The sequence below is a fragment of the Vanessa cardui genome, chromosome 3 (genome assembly GCF_905220365.1).
Source record: "Vanessa cardui chromosome 3, ilVanCard2.1, whole genome shotgun sequence".
Taxonomy (NCBI): domain Eukaryota; kingdom Metazoa; phylum Arthropoda; class Insecta; order Lepidoptera; family Nymphalidae; genus Vanessa; species Vanessa cardui.
In genome coordinates this window covers 15,077,287-15,093,082 of record NC_061125.1, presented here as the reverse complement: position 1 = coordinate 15,093,082, position 15,796 = coordinate 15,077,287, and the positions used below count along the sequence as shown (strand labels likewise).

Genomic DNA, 15,796 nt, shown 5'->3' with positions numbered 1-15,796 from the left:
ATGTACCCATTCAAAGATGTTAAACCCATGAATTTTTTTTTTCTAATATTATGCTACCTAATGACTTTAATATATAGTACTAGTTGTCGCCCGCGGCATCACTTGCGTTTTAGTTGTCAAGTATTAGGCAAAAAAGTAGCCTATGTCCTTGGATTTTAAGTTTGCTTCACACCAATTTTCATCAAATTCAGTTTAGCGGTTTGGTCGTGAAATAACGACATACAGACAGAGTTACTTTCACATTTATAATTTAATATTTAGTATAAATAGTCCGTATTAAATAAATTAACAGTAAATTTTGAATCCAGAGTTATTTGTCGTATTTCTCGTGAAATTTGATGAATTCGACAACAGATTCGAACACGTCGTCGGCTAGTTCCCTGGGCGTATGCATGCCGGCGAAGTGTCCGCCGACGTCCAACGTGGTAGAATGCACGAGGTTCGTGAATTTGTCCCTGAGTATCCAGTCCGGCTGATACACGATCTCGTGTAGGAATTTTATGGCAGCCGTTGGTACTTTTGTTGGGATCCTGTAAAAATGAAATGACAATTAACTCATTGAATAGTGGACATAAGTCTTTTTTTGACCCACCACTTTTGACCCCTTCATAACTCAACTCGTGTCAAATTTGGCTAATATATTAAGACTTGCGAGATACGTATGTGCTCCAAATTTTACCCATTGGTTAGCACTTGCGAAGGAATATAATTCGAATATGAGAACTAGCCAAGTCAGACCTTAGTCAAATACATTATTCTAAGTTATAAGGAGAAATATTATTTTATGTAGTATTACATGAATTTCAGGAAGGGTAATTGAACTTGGCACCTATTTAGATATTTCTCACTTATTTTGTTGTTGAAGTCAACAACCAAGGTATATTTCATAATACTGAACTTGGCCCTCATTTTACGTTTATGTTTTTGATGGAATATAAAATTACAGCAAAGAAAAGTTGTAACAATAAACTGTTATCATTCCATACACCGCTTTCCTCTCACTCATTAGGTGTTGTCGTATCACCAACTTTATAATTTACCGTCTGTGTGTAATGTGGAAATTATTTTTTCTTACTGGCAACCTCATTAATATTCAAGATGATGTATACATATAAACTCACTCATGAACGATAAATATTTCCGAAGGTGCAAAAGCTTCCGCGTATAATCTCATCGAAGTTGTGATTCGTTCGTTCGCCCATAGTATAGTGGCCGTGTCCAGTAAGTCGTCCAAGGCTATGCTCTCTAAGCCGCCGTGTGGAGTGTCTAACTGATTCTTGTTGCTAGCCATAGCGATCTTTTCAAATATATAAGCGGCCATCCCAGCTGGTGTGTCTGTTAATGCGGCTCCTATAACATTAAGTTTCAAAATTACCTGGTTAATTTTATGTTCTTTATTGCGTCTACTTGGATATCTTAGACTTATATACAATAATAATTAGTGCTGTTCTATTTTGATTTTATTGGTGAATGTAATTATGGACGATAGGTATAAAATATCTTGGTTACAACTTGTTCTAACAAGACAATCGTAGATAATGTCGAAATATCGAGCTCCACCGAATAAAAATAAAAACATACTTAATATCCCTATTTCATATCTGCAATAATAAAAATAAACATGTTAATTTAAAATATTATATAAAATTTTTAGATCCCAATTTTGGCGATTCGTTTAGATTATATGTACGCCCATTCGTCTTTCATATGACATACAAAATAAATTGAAAAACAAATGTAAGTTTGTTAAGGTATTACATTATATAGTTAGACTAGGTAGGTATGCTGTGTGGTCTTGAGTTCAAATCCGGAGTCAGATAATTTATCCATTGACACATTAATAAAAGTAGAAGATACACATGTAACCTACCTATTGTATCAGGTTTGGTTGCCTGTAAATGAAAATAGCCTCCTTCTCTCATCAGGTACGAAAATGTATCACTCAGAGGATACATTCGATGCCTGTATTTGTCTTCAACGGCCAAACTAGGAAACAGTGATCCGAATAAGGTTTTCATATTGCTTATTCGTCGAATTGATACTGGCATGTTTGTGTGAAATCTGTGTAAAAAAAGAAACAAACTTATGATGTGTCCAATTTTTTTTTGAACGATTTATAAGTGCCTTTTATTTATTACGTAATACGATGGGGGGGGGGTGTTAGAGTTCGATCATGTCTTATGTTTTTCACGAGGGGATGGGAAGGAGTTTCGATAGTTCTAACGTAAGATCAAAAATATGCACAAATTTAAAATTATTCGAAAAAGTGCGGGAAACCGTGCGAGCTCGGATGTGAACCTTAAGAACCTTTGAAATTACAAATAAACATTTAAAAAAAATTATTAGCTTAAAATAAACCAAACGTGTATTCCTTTTTGTCCTTTACATTCTTATGTGATAAATTTAAAACAGGGGAGGCCTATTCTTATTTTTTCTTATAGTATTAGGGGGTGGAAACTAGCGAAAAATGTCTTACGTAATAATTGAATGGTTTCTACATTAATTTTGCCAGACGTGTGATTTACCCTCAAAAAAAGAATACGTAAAATAACACAGTTACAGGTTTAAACGATTCGCTTCGTATCTCATGAAATGTTGGCAACCAATATACGTTGATGCGTTGATAAGCCATTTTGATACCTACGCGTATCTCATAAGCTATCATATCGCATAACACATTTTGGCCTTCCATGTTCGTGTTCTGTGATGAGTTTCTATTTTGTTCTTACAGAATACCATTGCTGTTAATTTAAATGAAAACATTTCCTTGCATTCTTCTTAAATGCCTGATCTTTTTAAAGGTTCAATTGTGCGACTCGTATTATTGAAATGTACTCTTCGAACCATTATAGCTTTGAAACACAATTGGACACAAGTAAGTAACGCTTTCGTTTTACATTTTTTACTAGCGACCCAACTCGGCTTAGCACGGGTGCAATGCTTTTTCAACCGACTTCCAAAAGGAGGAGGTTATCAATTCGTCTGTATTTTTTTTTTGTTTGTTACCTCATAACTTTTCACTGGGTGGACCGATTTTGATAATTTTTTTTTTGTTTGAAAGGTAGTGCTTCCCGTGGGGTCCCATTTTTTTTTTATTTTTTTCCGAAGATGGTATCCATATGAAAACGACATAAGTCTTAAATTTGCATTATGTATATGCGCGACAAATAGGTGAATAACTGAAAATCACGTTAACCAATTTTGATAATTCTTTTTTTATTATGAAATATATACTTCAAGGGTAATTTGGTGAAAGTTTGGTAAGGTTCTGAGCACAGGATCCATGACAAAGTAATGGAACGGAAGGGAACGGGACAATTCTGAGGAGCACGTTGGCGATACTCGGTAGAATCTTTTATTTGTAGGTTATTTGGATATTTGAGTCACCTTCCGTAATGTGGTTATGTTTATGTAATTATCATAGTCGAATATTATAATCAACTAGCTACCCACCCCGGCTTCGCACGGGTGCAATACTGATACTAAATATACTACAGAATTTGTTTATATACGACATCACATCGCAAACTTCAAAAATTATCAGTGTTTCTTTACTATATTGTTCATTTATTATATACACAAACGTTCCCCTTGAATCACACTATCTTTTAAAAAAAACCGCATCAAAATCCGTTGCGTAGATTTAAAGATATAGGGACAGAGAAAGCGACTTTGTTTTATACTATGTAGTGATGGAACTCCTATACGGCTCGCAGTTAGGGTGCGATATGGGGCAGAATTTCTTACTATCTTTAATCAAATTTTGTGTATGTGATGTTATGTCATATGATGTACGAAATATAGTTGGTCTTTTTCAAAGTTTTTTTTGCTGAGTTCGATTACAGCTCTTTCGAGGGATCCTTGTAGTTTACGCCGCGTGACGTATTAAATCCGCATTTTCGAAAGTCTATTTTTGCTTTATTCGCAAGTTTCCTTTGAAATTGTCCTCGAAGTAGTTTTTGACTCATGTAAACGGAACGCTTAATCTATCCATATTAAAAAAAATTACTTAGTCAACATCAGCTTCACTTAAAATCAAAAAATAAATAAAAATTTTAACAAAAAGAAAAACCGACTTCAAACAAAACACTATTTTAAAACAAATGAATTTGCACGAAAAAGTAATAAAAATAATTGCGTATTCAACATATTTTTTAGAGTCATCCTAAGTTAAGTGAAATGAAAAATATTAGACTACTTAAAAGTCGATTTACGATTATATAATGTAGTTATAGTTATTGGTATATTTGGAGTCGGTGTCGGTTTTCTTTTTGTTAAAATTTTTATTTTTTTATGGTATAGATTGGCGGACGAGCATGTTTAAGAAATATTAACTATTCCTTACTTCGTCAATGTGCCACCAACCTTGGGAACTAAGATGTTATGTCCCTTGTGCCTGTAGTTACACTGGCTCACTCACCCTTCAAACCGGAATACAACAGTACTGTACTGTTATTTGGCGGTAGAATAACTGATGAGTGGGTAGTACCTACCCATACGGGCTTGCAGAAAGCCCTACCACCAAGTAAATGCTGATACTAAGTATACTAAAAAATGTGTTTATTTATAAAATCACTTTTAAACCTCTAAAATCATCAGTGTTTCTACTATATTGTGCATGTGTTATACACATAAACCTTCCTCTTGAATCAAACTATGTTAAAAGAACCGCATCAAAATCCGTTGTGTAATTTTAAAGATCTAAGCGTACATAGGGACAGGTAGCGTAAAGGTAAGCGACTTTGTTTTATACTACGTAACTACATAAATTTTATCAGCCCAAACGAAGGTGAAAATCCGTGACGTCATGATCAAATTAGCTATGATTAGTCCGTAATATTTTTTCACATATTACTACTAACCCGAGTATGTCGTCAGGGAACACGGTACACATATGTGTCGCAGCTTGCGAGCCCCAATCGCCGGCCTGAATGTAGAATTTGTCGAAACCTAGCCTTTTCATAAGGTTTTTCATTAGGATGCCGATTTGGAGAGGATCCAATCCAGGTTTATTTGTACCCTGTAAAAAGATTTTTTAATTATTTAATAATAATCTATTTACTCTTTAAATATCCCATATACGAATCTTATACATGGTGTATATGGTCCAGTGCTTAGAATACCTGAAGGACTGTAAAAGCGGACTTTGTGTCTTGGAGGATGCAAAAATAACTTGGGTTAAAGTTACCACCGCCCAAACTTTAAATATCTTCCTATATCCGATGACTTGCGATGTGCGGTACATAAAACATCGTGTGGAATATGTCTGTCGGATGAATTTCTACACCATTTGTATCCATTAACCCCCATTTCCTTTCCTTAAGTGGAAAGGTAAAGTTTGCCGAACATACGTCATTGTCGTACAGTGTTACCGTCATCAATGAAATTGGCGTAGAAGCGTTAACAGCGCAATAATTTACGTACTGCCAAGCGATGTGAAAAATCGCCATTTGGGCTATTATAGTACAATCCTAACACAAGTAAAAGGAAAAGTAAACATGAATATTAATAATTCTTTACTTAATTTGGGGCATTGCCCCAATTCTTTAAGAAAATATTTGTTTAAAAAACTTGTAATATGCCATATACAAATATAATATTTATGAAAATTTGTCTATTAAAATGTTAAAAAAATATAAAAGAAGGGCCACTGCAAGGTTTATAATTGATATAATTTTGCTTTTTAACAATAATTGCGAATTAAAGTAACGTGAAACGGAACGTACTTCAAAATCACTAATAAGCGTGCAATGACGTCACTCCTGTTAGGACTACTTATTTGAGTTTATAATAATTCTCAATTAATTTGAGGCATTGTCACAATTTTTATGTTGTATGAAGGCATGTTACATAAATTAAGGGATGTCCAAGTAATGTTGGTAGTTATGGGAAAGTTACTTAATTATGAATTACCTCAGAAAAACCGAAGCCAGGTAGATCGACAGCAATCACTTCAAAGATGAAGTCGTATCCATTTCTAGGCGTTGTGAGCATCGGAATTACTTGATCGAACTCCTTAGACGAACTCGGCCAGCCGTGCATGAGCAGTATCGGAAGGACCTGCTTGCCCTTCGCTTCAGGCTTCACTCTCATGTAATGTATGTCGAGACCTTGCACCCTCGTCTTGTAATGAGGATATCTATTCAGCAGATCAGCCCTCCCCTTGAAATCGTACTCGTCCTGCCAATACTTCAAAAGTTTTTCCAAATATATCGTGTTCATTCCATATTCAGACTGCATGCCCTCCAGAGGCCGGGTGTAAGGTCGCCTGTTTCGTAATCTCATCTTTAAATCATCGATCATCTGTAAGAGTTTACACATTAAATTGTAGACATAATATGTTATTAACCTTTTGCCTATCCTCTGTATAATAGATGGTTAATCTATGCATATAATAAAATTGGAGTGTCTGTTTGTAATATTAAGATAGCACTTTTTTTACTTAATGCATATGTGTGTAAACACGGTACACATACCAAAATAACATTTTTTAAAATTTTTGTCTGTATGTTTGTTCCGCCTAATCTCTGGAATGGCTCGACCGATTTTGACGGGACTTTCACTGGCAGATAACTGATATAATAAGGAGTATCTTAGGCTACTTTTTTTTGTTAAATTTAAACGCGTACAAGGTCGCGGGCACGGCTAGTATATCATATAATTGCTTAATTACTCCTTCGGTTAATGGACAGGGAATATTGTAATTAATAAAGTATCTTTATGTCAGTATCATATACGTAATGCCTTTAAAGTTTATAAACTATTTTAGGCAAAACGAAGTACGGGAGATTTGTTCTATCTAGACACGCGGTAGCGTGTTAGCCAAGTTCAGGTAACAGAACTGGCGAGAAGCACCGTGTGTAGCATTACACACGAACCATTGTGCGCCACTTTTCATCCCCTCATAACTCAAAACTATTTGACATAAACGTGTCAAATTTGGCTCACATATTGAGACATATTCATGAAATTTGCACATATGCTCCAAATTTCATGAACACATATCTTTTACCGAGGTTGGTGGTGCATGAGCGAAGTAGGTAATTGTTAAAATTTCTCATGGTGCTAATGTCAAAGGGAATTCGTGACCCCTTACCACTAACTGACCACATTTGCCGTCCGCCTATGTTATAATTAAAATAAATACAAAAAGAACAAAACATTGATGTACTTTTAATTATAGTTATTTTTTATTGTTACGTTTATTTTTATAAGATATTAAAATTATTATCTGATCTGATCAAAAGCAATAATTGAATGGTTTAATTTGCATACAATAATTTATTATTTGTATGAATCTTAATTTTAAACCAACACAAAAGGCATTTCACATAAAAATGTAATTGCACTTAATTTATTTAAAAAAAATGTACATACCGTTTCATTAAATACAATTTTAAACGGTCGTATTGTGACGTCTTCTTGATTTGGTCTGTTGCCGTCTCCCCACCATCGATTTAAATCAAGTTTCGGCATATCAGGAGCCCTTTGGAGGTAGTAATGCGTAAAAACTCCCAAGCCAACAATTACTACTGCGAATATTGAAAACGATGTGAACATCTGAAATAATTAGTAGATTGAGTATGTAATCAAAATGTAGATATAATTATATTTAATTCACATATGGTATAATTACATGTAATTATGTTAAATACGAAATATAGTTGATACCGCTTGTATAATAACATAAAATTAACTTTGTAATAATGTATATGACGTTGGAATATATTGCTCTAATTAGGGCATATAAAAACTGTTTGTAAGTAAAACGGGTTATCTGGTCGTGAAGGGAAAACAATTAAAAAGTTTTGTTGACAGTACTTCTCGATTGATACAAACTATATTATTAACTATATTTTACTTGGTAGTAGGGCTTTGTGTAAGCCCGTCTGGGCAGGTACCACCCACTCATCAGATATTCAACCGCTAATTAACAGTTCGCAGTATTGTTGTGTTCCGGTTTGAAGGGTGAGTGAGCCAGTGTAACTACAGGCACAAGGGACATAACATCTTAGTTCCCAAGGTTGGTGGCACATTGACGATGTAAGGAATAGTTGATATTTCTTACAGCGTCATTGTCTATAGGTGATGGTGGCCATCAGGTGGCCTATATGCTCGTCCACCAAACTATAACATAAAAAAAAACATTAATATTGATTTTCATGTAATGTGTGATATATGTTTCTACGAATGACGAAGATGGATTTTACAATTGAGAAGTCATAAGTTACTTTGGTCGTAAATATGTTTTACTCTCGAAGAGAATGAATAAAGGTAATTACACAAAATCAAACTAAACTTTTTTAAGTGGGCTTTTACAAACACTTTTGAATCATCATTTAACAACTAAAATAGTTGTATTCTACTAAGTTTTGGAAAGTACCCTCTAGCGAGAAGAAACGGCAAGAAACTCGCATAGTTGTTCTTTTCAAATAAAGTTGTTATTTCAAACTGTGCTTGTAAAAGTAGGCTTTAAGCACTTTTGAATCGTCATTTAACAATTAAGTGAAGCTACCACCGGTTCGGAAAGTAGATTGTACCGAGAAGAACCCGCGAGAAACTCAGTAGTTACTCTTTTTCAACATTTAAAAAATACAATCATATTAGTTAAATACAATGTATGTATGCAATATATCCTGCCTGGAAGTCCACAGGTATTAATTGCAGGCTTTTTTATCATCTACAAAATCTTGTATCGAATAATATGCCTTTTTTACCAATGATTTTTTTATAAACAATTTGAATTTACGAAACGGCAACGTTAAAAATGTCTGCACACTGTCACATTAAAAAATAACTGGAGTAAAAACACTGTACTATATTAACAATATCCTCCACTCTTAATTATAATCGTGCATGAGTAAGAGTGACTGACGCTCGTGCGTCAATTCATTTTTAATAAAGTCTTAACTATTAATGTTATAGACATCTCTCAATGTTTTATTATACACCAACGGTTATAAAGAGATACGCATACAAACGCTGCCACGAATGCTAGTGGTTTCACAAACATACACGAACGTTGAAACAGATGTATGAATTTATAAATCCAGCGTTTGCACAGCGGTCGACATTCAAACATAATCTATTGAAGACTTGTGTTAAACATTTTTCGAACGTTTTTTCCACAATTATAGCGATATTCCAATTTTATTTAGATGTCACTGTTTCTCAAAATCGAGAAGTTAATACGAAAACTTAAAGAATAATTAGTTTAGAACATACAACACAAAACATAATTAGTATCGAACCCGGGACCTCGGAGAGGCGTACCCATGAAAACCAGTGTACACACTAGTCGATCGGTCTATTACCTCAGTAGTCGTCTAAATCTAACATCTGGAATTAAGATGTTATCTCCGGTAGTTACACCGGCTTACTCTTGAAACTGGAATACAACAGTACGAAAATATTGCTGGTTGGTGGTACCTTGGCAGTCGGACGGGCACAATACCCTACCATTAATAAAGTAAATTCCAAAAACAATTTTACCGACTCAAAACGGTATTTTTACATCAAAAATTATTCAAGACATCTACTTATATCGCGTCTATTGATAATACATAATGTATATTTTTGTCTATGTCTGTGTTCGAATAGACTACACAAAGTAGGTCTAAAAACTTTCACTAGAAATATCTCCGCATAAATCACGTTTCAACAACATATAAAAAATATAACAGTACCTTTAATTATTGGACCAAAACGATACCACAAAATAATTTTGTGTCACAGAAAATTTAAAATATATCACACAACCGGTCGGCACGTCTGTCTTCTTCGATGTTCGTGAATGAATGAATGAATAAAAAAAAAAAACGTCTCGCGATGCGTTTTTGTTTTGCGAATAAACTCGGCTTTCCACCGTGGAATATAATCTACATACATAGTATGTTTATATTGTTGAACGCACTTATGATAGGTAGGTTGATAGATATATTTGGGTAATTTGTAATTATTTTTAAGAGATAGGATGAACGGTATAGATTTGATTTGAGAATTAATAGTATTACTGGTTTTATTGTTTTTGCGTAAATTAAAAAAGCGAATATAACAGCTGCATATCATCTTATATGGAAACGGTTTATTTATACATAACTAAACGAGCCTGCCTATCGAGCCGTAGTAGTCATCTCGGCGTGATATGAATGTTATGACGTCGACGCGGGCCAATCGAGAGAAAGCCCACTTTCGTTAGGTAAGTTTTAATGTACTTGTTTACTGGTCAAAGCAGGCTTTTTACTAAGTTATTATGTTCCTGAGTCACGGTACAAAGGTTTTTATGGTTATTTTTTATGTAATCGATACACATAATGAAATTGGAGTACCTATCTGTTTTTAGTATTAAAATATCAGCTTTATACTAAATGCATTTGTATACACGGTCATATATCTCTGGAACGACTGGACCGATTTTGATGGGGCTAACACTGGCAGATAGCTGATGAAATGAGGAGTAACTTGGGTCACTTTTATTTTAGAATTAGACATAAAATAATAATAATGTCACGCAGTGCTCGCGCATACCAACACTGCCGTTACCTGGAATAATATTCAAACGCGCACAAGTCGCAAGCACAGCTTTAGTTCGATTGGATTGGTTGATGCCTATAGTTAGATCTATTTAGAATGAAATTAAATAAAAGCAAAATATACTTTATTCAACTAGCTTCATATGGTCGCTATTCGATCAGCATTTTATCCAATTAATTTACACGTAAACCTACTACCGTTTGGTAGTAAGCTGGTCACAGTAAAGTAAATTCGAACGAAAGGAAGCTCGAAATGATTTACTCATCTTTTAATAGCTTTTAGCAAAAATTAAGTTAGTTAAGTGTTAATTAGTTATAATTAATTTGATCATATATGTACATGAGGATAAACGTGAATAGTTATATGTTTTCTTGGGTACGGAAATGAAATTGGTTATTAGATATACTATGTTTGAAAAAGTACTTCATAATATTGCTTTTCTTAATAAAAAAGCGATTTATAAATTTCGGTATAATAAGCAAGCAATTAAATTAAATTATAAACCTTATTTATTCCAAAACATTATCAGACATAGTGATGACGTCACATTGATAAAACAACAGTTGTGTATGTAAATTGTGTATAAATATTTGGTCTTTGTTGGAAAAATGATGAATTATGATCGCTGTTCTTGTTGTGTTATGTACAAACACTACCATTAAAACTCTAAAAAAGTTATCAAGACTATATTGAAATGACACCACGTTTTAGGTCACGCGATACGGATTAATAGTTACGACTGTTAATTTCAATATAATTATTAATTAATAAACTTTTGTTACTCAAAATATATAAGTATATTTCTACATGTATTTTAATTGTTAGGAAATTTCGTAATTTATTTTTCGCTCGTATTATGTCTATATTAAACTATTATCAAGACTGAGGTAAACCGACGATGGAGAGATGAGATCTAAGGCTCTTTTATTAGGAATATTTTTTATTAATTACATTAGATATATAATAAAAAACTAGTTATCAAATAGTTTTTTCCACTTTTTAGGGTAAGGGATAGGTTTGATTTAGATTTGATGAACTTTTATATGAAGCAAGCTTTATCCGCAATAAATAATGTAGTATACTGTTAATACTATTAATAGTTAACTTACCAAATCATCTCGTTCGATTCAATGGTTTATCCGTGAAATCGTAAACACTGACAAAGAATACTTTAATTTTATAATATTATTATAGATAAATTTACTCTATTTTTCTCTTCTTCTTCGAGTTCTTAGCTTATCACGTTGGATTTGGAATGTGTTATTACGTATAAATTGATTGTTTAAAATAAGTATGTCCTCTTCTGTTAGAATAATAACAAAAAAAATAATTCGTAGGTAAGTAAGTATTAAAAAAAAATGCTTCAATGATTTCGTTCGCAGATCCGGCCGACTTTTATGATCGGCATGCAGTTTCCTCAAGCGGACGCTCTGAGCGGGAAACTGTCGCCTGAAAGTAGATCGGTGATGGAGCAGCGCTTCGCAGACTGTGACAGGACATCTGAGCACGAGCCCCTTGGGCGAGCACAGAATGCGATGCAGTGCTATATAAACAAACAGGCCGTTTCGGACAAGGTCAGTTGCCTTCATTGCACAACAATTACCTGTAAATTTCCCTCTGCTAAGTTAAGGCCTCCTCTCCCTTTGAGGAGAAGGTTTGGAACATATTCACATGTGGCAGAGTTTCTATTAAATTAGATACATGGAAGATTCCTCACTATGTTTTCCTTCACCGCCGATAAATTAAGCATATGAATATACATTGGTGCCGGCCTGGGTTTAAACCTGTGATCAGGTTAAGATGCACGCGTTCTACCCACTGGGCCATCTCGGCTCTTCTTCTTCTTTGGCCTTCATTGCTTTGAATATCATTTGTTAATAAATAAATAAATACTTGACAACATCACATACTCACTCATTACTCTGATCCCAATGCAAGTAGCTAAAGCATACCTAACCCAGACCCAAGACAACATAGAAAACTAATGATTTAATTCTGCATCGAATCGGCCGAGAATCGAACCCATGAAAACCGGCGTACACGCAACTCGACCACTGAGTTCGTCAAACGTATTGTTTTTTTTTTTAATGTATGTTTATTTTTAGTCTGTGGCGGACTGCGTGGAGGCTCTGATAGGTACCTACCTATTGAGTGGAGGGATATCAGCGGCGATTGACTTCCTGGAATGGACGAGGGTGTTGCCTCCAGAGGTATTCATTAACTTATTATTTGGCTAATTGAATTCACATAATATATGGTTTATTTGTTTAAATGTGTTTTAGAATGGTTTGATATGCGTTTATATGGCCAAAAAATAAATGACTCTCTGTCTCTCGGTTTTATAGCAAGTTTCACTCAATTGAAGCGTCATGTATAAGGTTTTACAACAGGATCCCAGGAAGCATAGAAAATGCCACTGTTGACGATGAAAAAAGGGTTGCATATTACCTTTTTTATGTGTTCATATAGATATAAAATTAGTGAGTAATATAAAAAATTAGTTAGTTCATATTTCATAGCACAGCTTGAGAATGAAAGTATCATCTCCTGGCTATATATTCTTTGTGATATTGAATCTATGAAAACAATCATAAAGAGCCAAAAAACCCACTACCCGATTCTTTCGCCGGTTCTTCTCCGATTAGGGTATTTTATCGGAACCCGTGATAGTGTTTAATTTTTCAATTATTTAAATAAATCTTGTATAATGATTTAAGAAATTTGATTTCTTTTAAATTTTAACCCAAGTATAATAAACTATAACGGCCTTTGGACGGGTGGACTAAGTTTTTTTTTAAATTATATATATAAATTTTATACATAAACCTTTCTTATAAATCTCTCTGTCCAAAATAGAATGAAGAAAATTAAGAATGAAGGATTAATTATAATATATTATTTCCAGGACAACGTGAAACAGTTTCTCCATAAGAAAGTGAGCACGGTGATAACGGAGAAAAAGGCCACAGAGCAGGAGATCGACTGGCTGCTGAATAACTGCCGGAGTGACATCGAAAGTATTATCGGCTACAAGTTTAAGGACCCGGCATTTTTACTGGAGGTAAATTGTTACTAAAATTATATAAATCATTATATATATGTCGGCGCGAAACCACGAATTTAAACGTGTTCAGAAATGATTATTTTAATAATTTAAAACTGATTGATTGTTACATTAATAATTTTTAGTGAATATTTGAAATGTTAAATTAGTCTGAAATATTTTAGTGTTTGTAAACAGCTGTTATGTTGAATGAATAAGTCTACCCACCTATTTTGATATAAAAGATCAAGCGCCCGCCGGTATCGATAGGCTTGGTAGAACCGTCGGAGCGATCGAACCGCCTCATATTGGAATAAATCAGAGAAGAATATTCCCTGAGTTTAATTTCATACCACCGAGAATGGTTAAAGATCGAAACCCTGACTGAACTATGCTGACGTCATGTTTTTTAAAAACGGGCTCGGACGTGCTGCCGTTATAAACATTATATCAACAGCCTTTAAATCTCCCACTCCTTTCCCTTTGAGGACAAGGATTGGAGCACATTTCACCACGCTGCTCCAATCCGTAGGTTGGTGGATTATATAAATAGGCGAAAGATCGCTCAGTACCTACAGTACAGTACAGTCTCTACAGTATGTTGATTGGGGTATAGTACGACACAACATAGATGTAGCATCGGCAAATTCAATAAAACCGATTGCTGCCGATTTACACAACCAATATAAAAACTTCCTATACTGTTTACCAGGTTTAGTGTTATCAATGTAAGAAATTTGGGCATACGAGTTACAAAAACACGCATTAGTAATATCCCGTTCATTTCTTTAAAAGTCCTAAATCCAAAAGATAATGCTTTTTAACAAAACAATTTCAGTAATAATGCTGTAGGTGTTCAACTTATAATCCAAAATAAACTATACAACAACATTAACAACAGCCTGTAAATTTCCACTGCTGGGCTAAAGGCCTCCTCTCCCTTTGAGGAGAAGGTTGGTGGAATACACATGTGGCAGAATTTCTATGAAATTTGTCACATGCAGGTTTCCTCATCTGTTTTCCTTCATCGCTGAGCACGAGATGAATTATAAAGACAAATTAAGCACATGAAACAGCAGTGCTTGCCTGGGTTTGAACCCGCAATCATCGTTTAAGATTCACGCGTTCTAACCACTGGACCATCTCATCATCATTATAATAAATGAAACTATAAGCAATATGTAAATGATAATAATCGTCCCGGTAGCATGCGTAAGCGATCCCGTAGCACCCGCCGAAAGACGGAGAGGGTACCGCAGATTTTTTAATGGGTAAACCCGGTGTGCTTGGGCGTCCCACACACCGTCGGGTCGTTCCATCACAATATTGTCCATGTAAATATATAGTGTAACTACAGGCACAAGGGACATAGCATCTTAGTTCCCAAGGTTGGTGGTACATTGATGATGTAAGGAATAGTTAATATTTCTTACAGCGTCATTGTCTATGGGTGATGGTGACCAACCCCACTTTCCATCACGTGGGGGAAGCGCGTAATGCGTTTTTCCAGCGAGAAAAAAAAATGATAATAATGTGTAATTGTTTCCAGGCTCTGTCCCACGCGTCGTACATACGCAACCGTCTGACGAATTCCTACGAGCGTCTGGAGTTCCTCGGCGACGCCATACTGGACTTCCTGATCACGGCGCACATCTTCGAGAACTTCGGCGAGCTGACGCCCGGCGAACTGACCGACCTGCGCTCGGCCCTCGTCAACAACGTCACCTTCGCCTCATACGTCGTCAAGCTGGGCTTGCACAAGTAAGAAAACAGTATTTAGGTGTCCTGTAGTATCAAACATCACGACACAACAACAGCCTGTAAATTCCCACTGTTGGGCTGAAACCTCCTCTCCCTTTGAGGAGAAGGTTTGGAACATATTTCACCACGCTGTTCCAATGCGGGTTGGTGGAATGCACATGTGGTAGAATTTCTATGAAATTCGTCACATGCAGGTTTCCTCACGATGTTTTCCTTCACCGCCGAGCACGAGATGAATTATAAACACAATTAAGCACATATATATAGCGGTGCTTGCCTGGGTTTGAACCCGCAATCATCGGTTAATATGCACGCGTTCTAACCTCTAGGCCATCTCGACTCCTACAGTATCAAACAATTATTATTAACTACCGACCCACCCTTCGCATGGCTTTGCACGAGCAATGCTGATACTAAATATAACTACTATAGATTTATTTACAATTTTGTCCATGTAAA

General features: G+C 35.1%; 2 protein-coding genes across 2 annotated transcripts in view; one reads left to right on the top strand and one right to left on the bottom strand.

Annotated features, from left to right (window-relative positions):
* The window catches only part of LOC124543659 (endoribonuclease Dicer), a 66,783-nt gene that overhangs the window by 47,015 nt on the left and 3,972 nt on the right, over positions 1 to 15,796 (top strand). Inside the window, exons 27-30 of the mRNA XM_047121918.1 lie at positions 11,916 to 12,107; positions 12,639 to 12,743; positions 13,439 to 13,594; positions 15,126 to 15,337. Coding sequence (XP_046977874.1) covers positions 11,916 to 12,107; positions 12,639 to 12,743; positions 13,439 to 13,594; positions 15,126 to 15,337 — 665 coding nt within the window. The remainder of the gene's footprint in view (positions 1 to 11,915; positions 12,108 to 12,638; positions 12,744 to 13,438; positions 13,595 to 15,125; positions 15,338 to 15,796) is intronic.
* LOC124543658 (juvenile hormone epoxide hydrolase-like) lies at positions 232 to 9,875 on the bottom strand. The gene is made up of 7 exons (XM_047121917.1): positions 9,687 to 9,875; positions 7,378 to 7,560; positions 5,914 to 6,303; positions 4,863 to 5,020; positions 1,871 to 2,061; positions 1,122 to 1,350; positions 232 to 530 (listed from the first exon to the last, which is right to left on the bottom strand). The coding sequence occupies exons 2-7, from the start codon at positions 7,558 to 7,560 to the stop codon at positions 311 to 313; spliced, it is 1,371 nt and encodes a 456-aa protein (XP_046977873.1). The 5' UTR covers positions 9,687 to 9,875; the 3' UTR covers positions 232 to 310.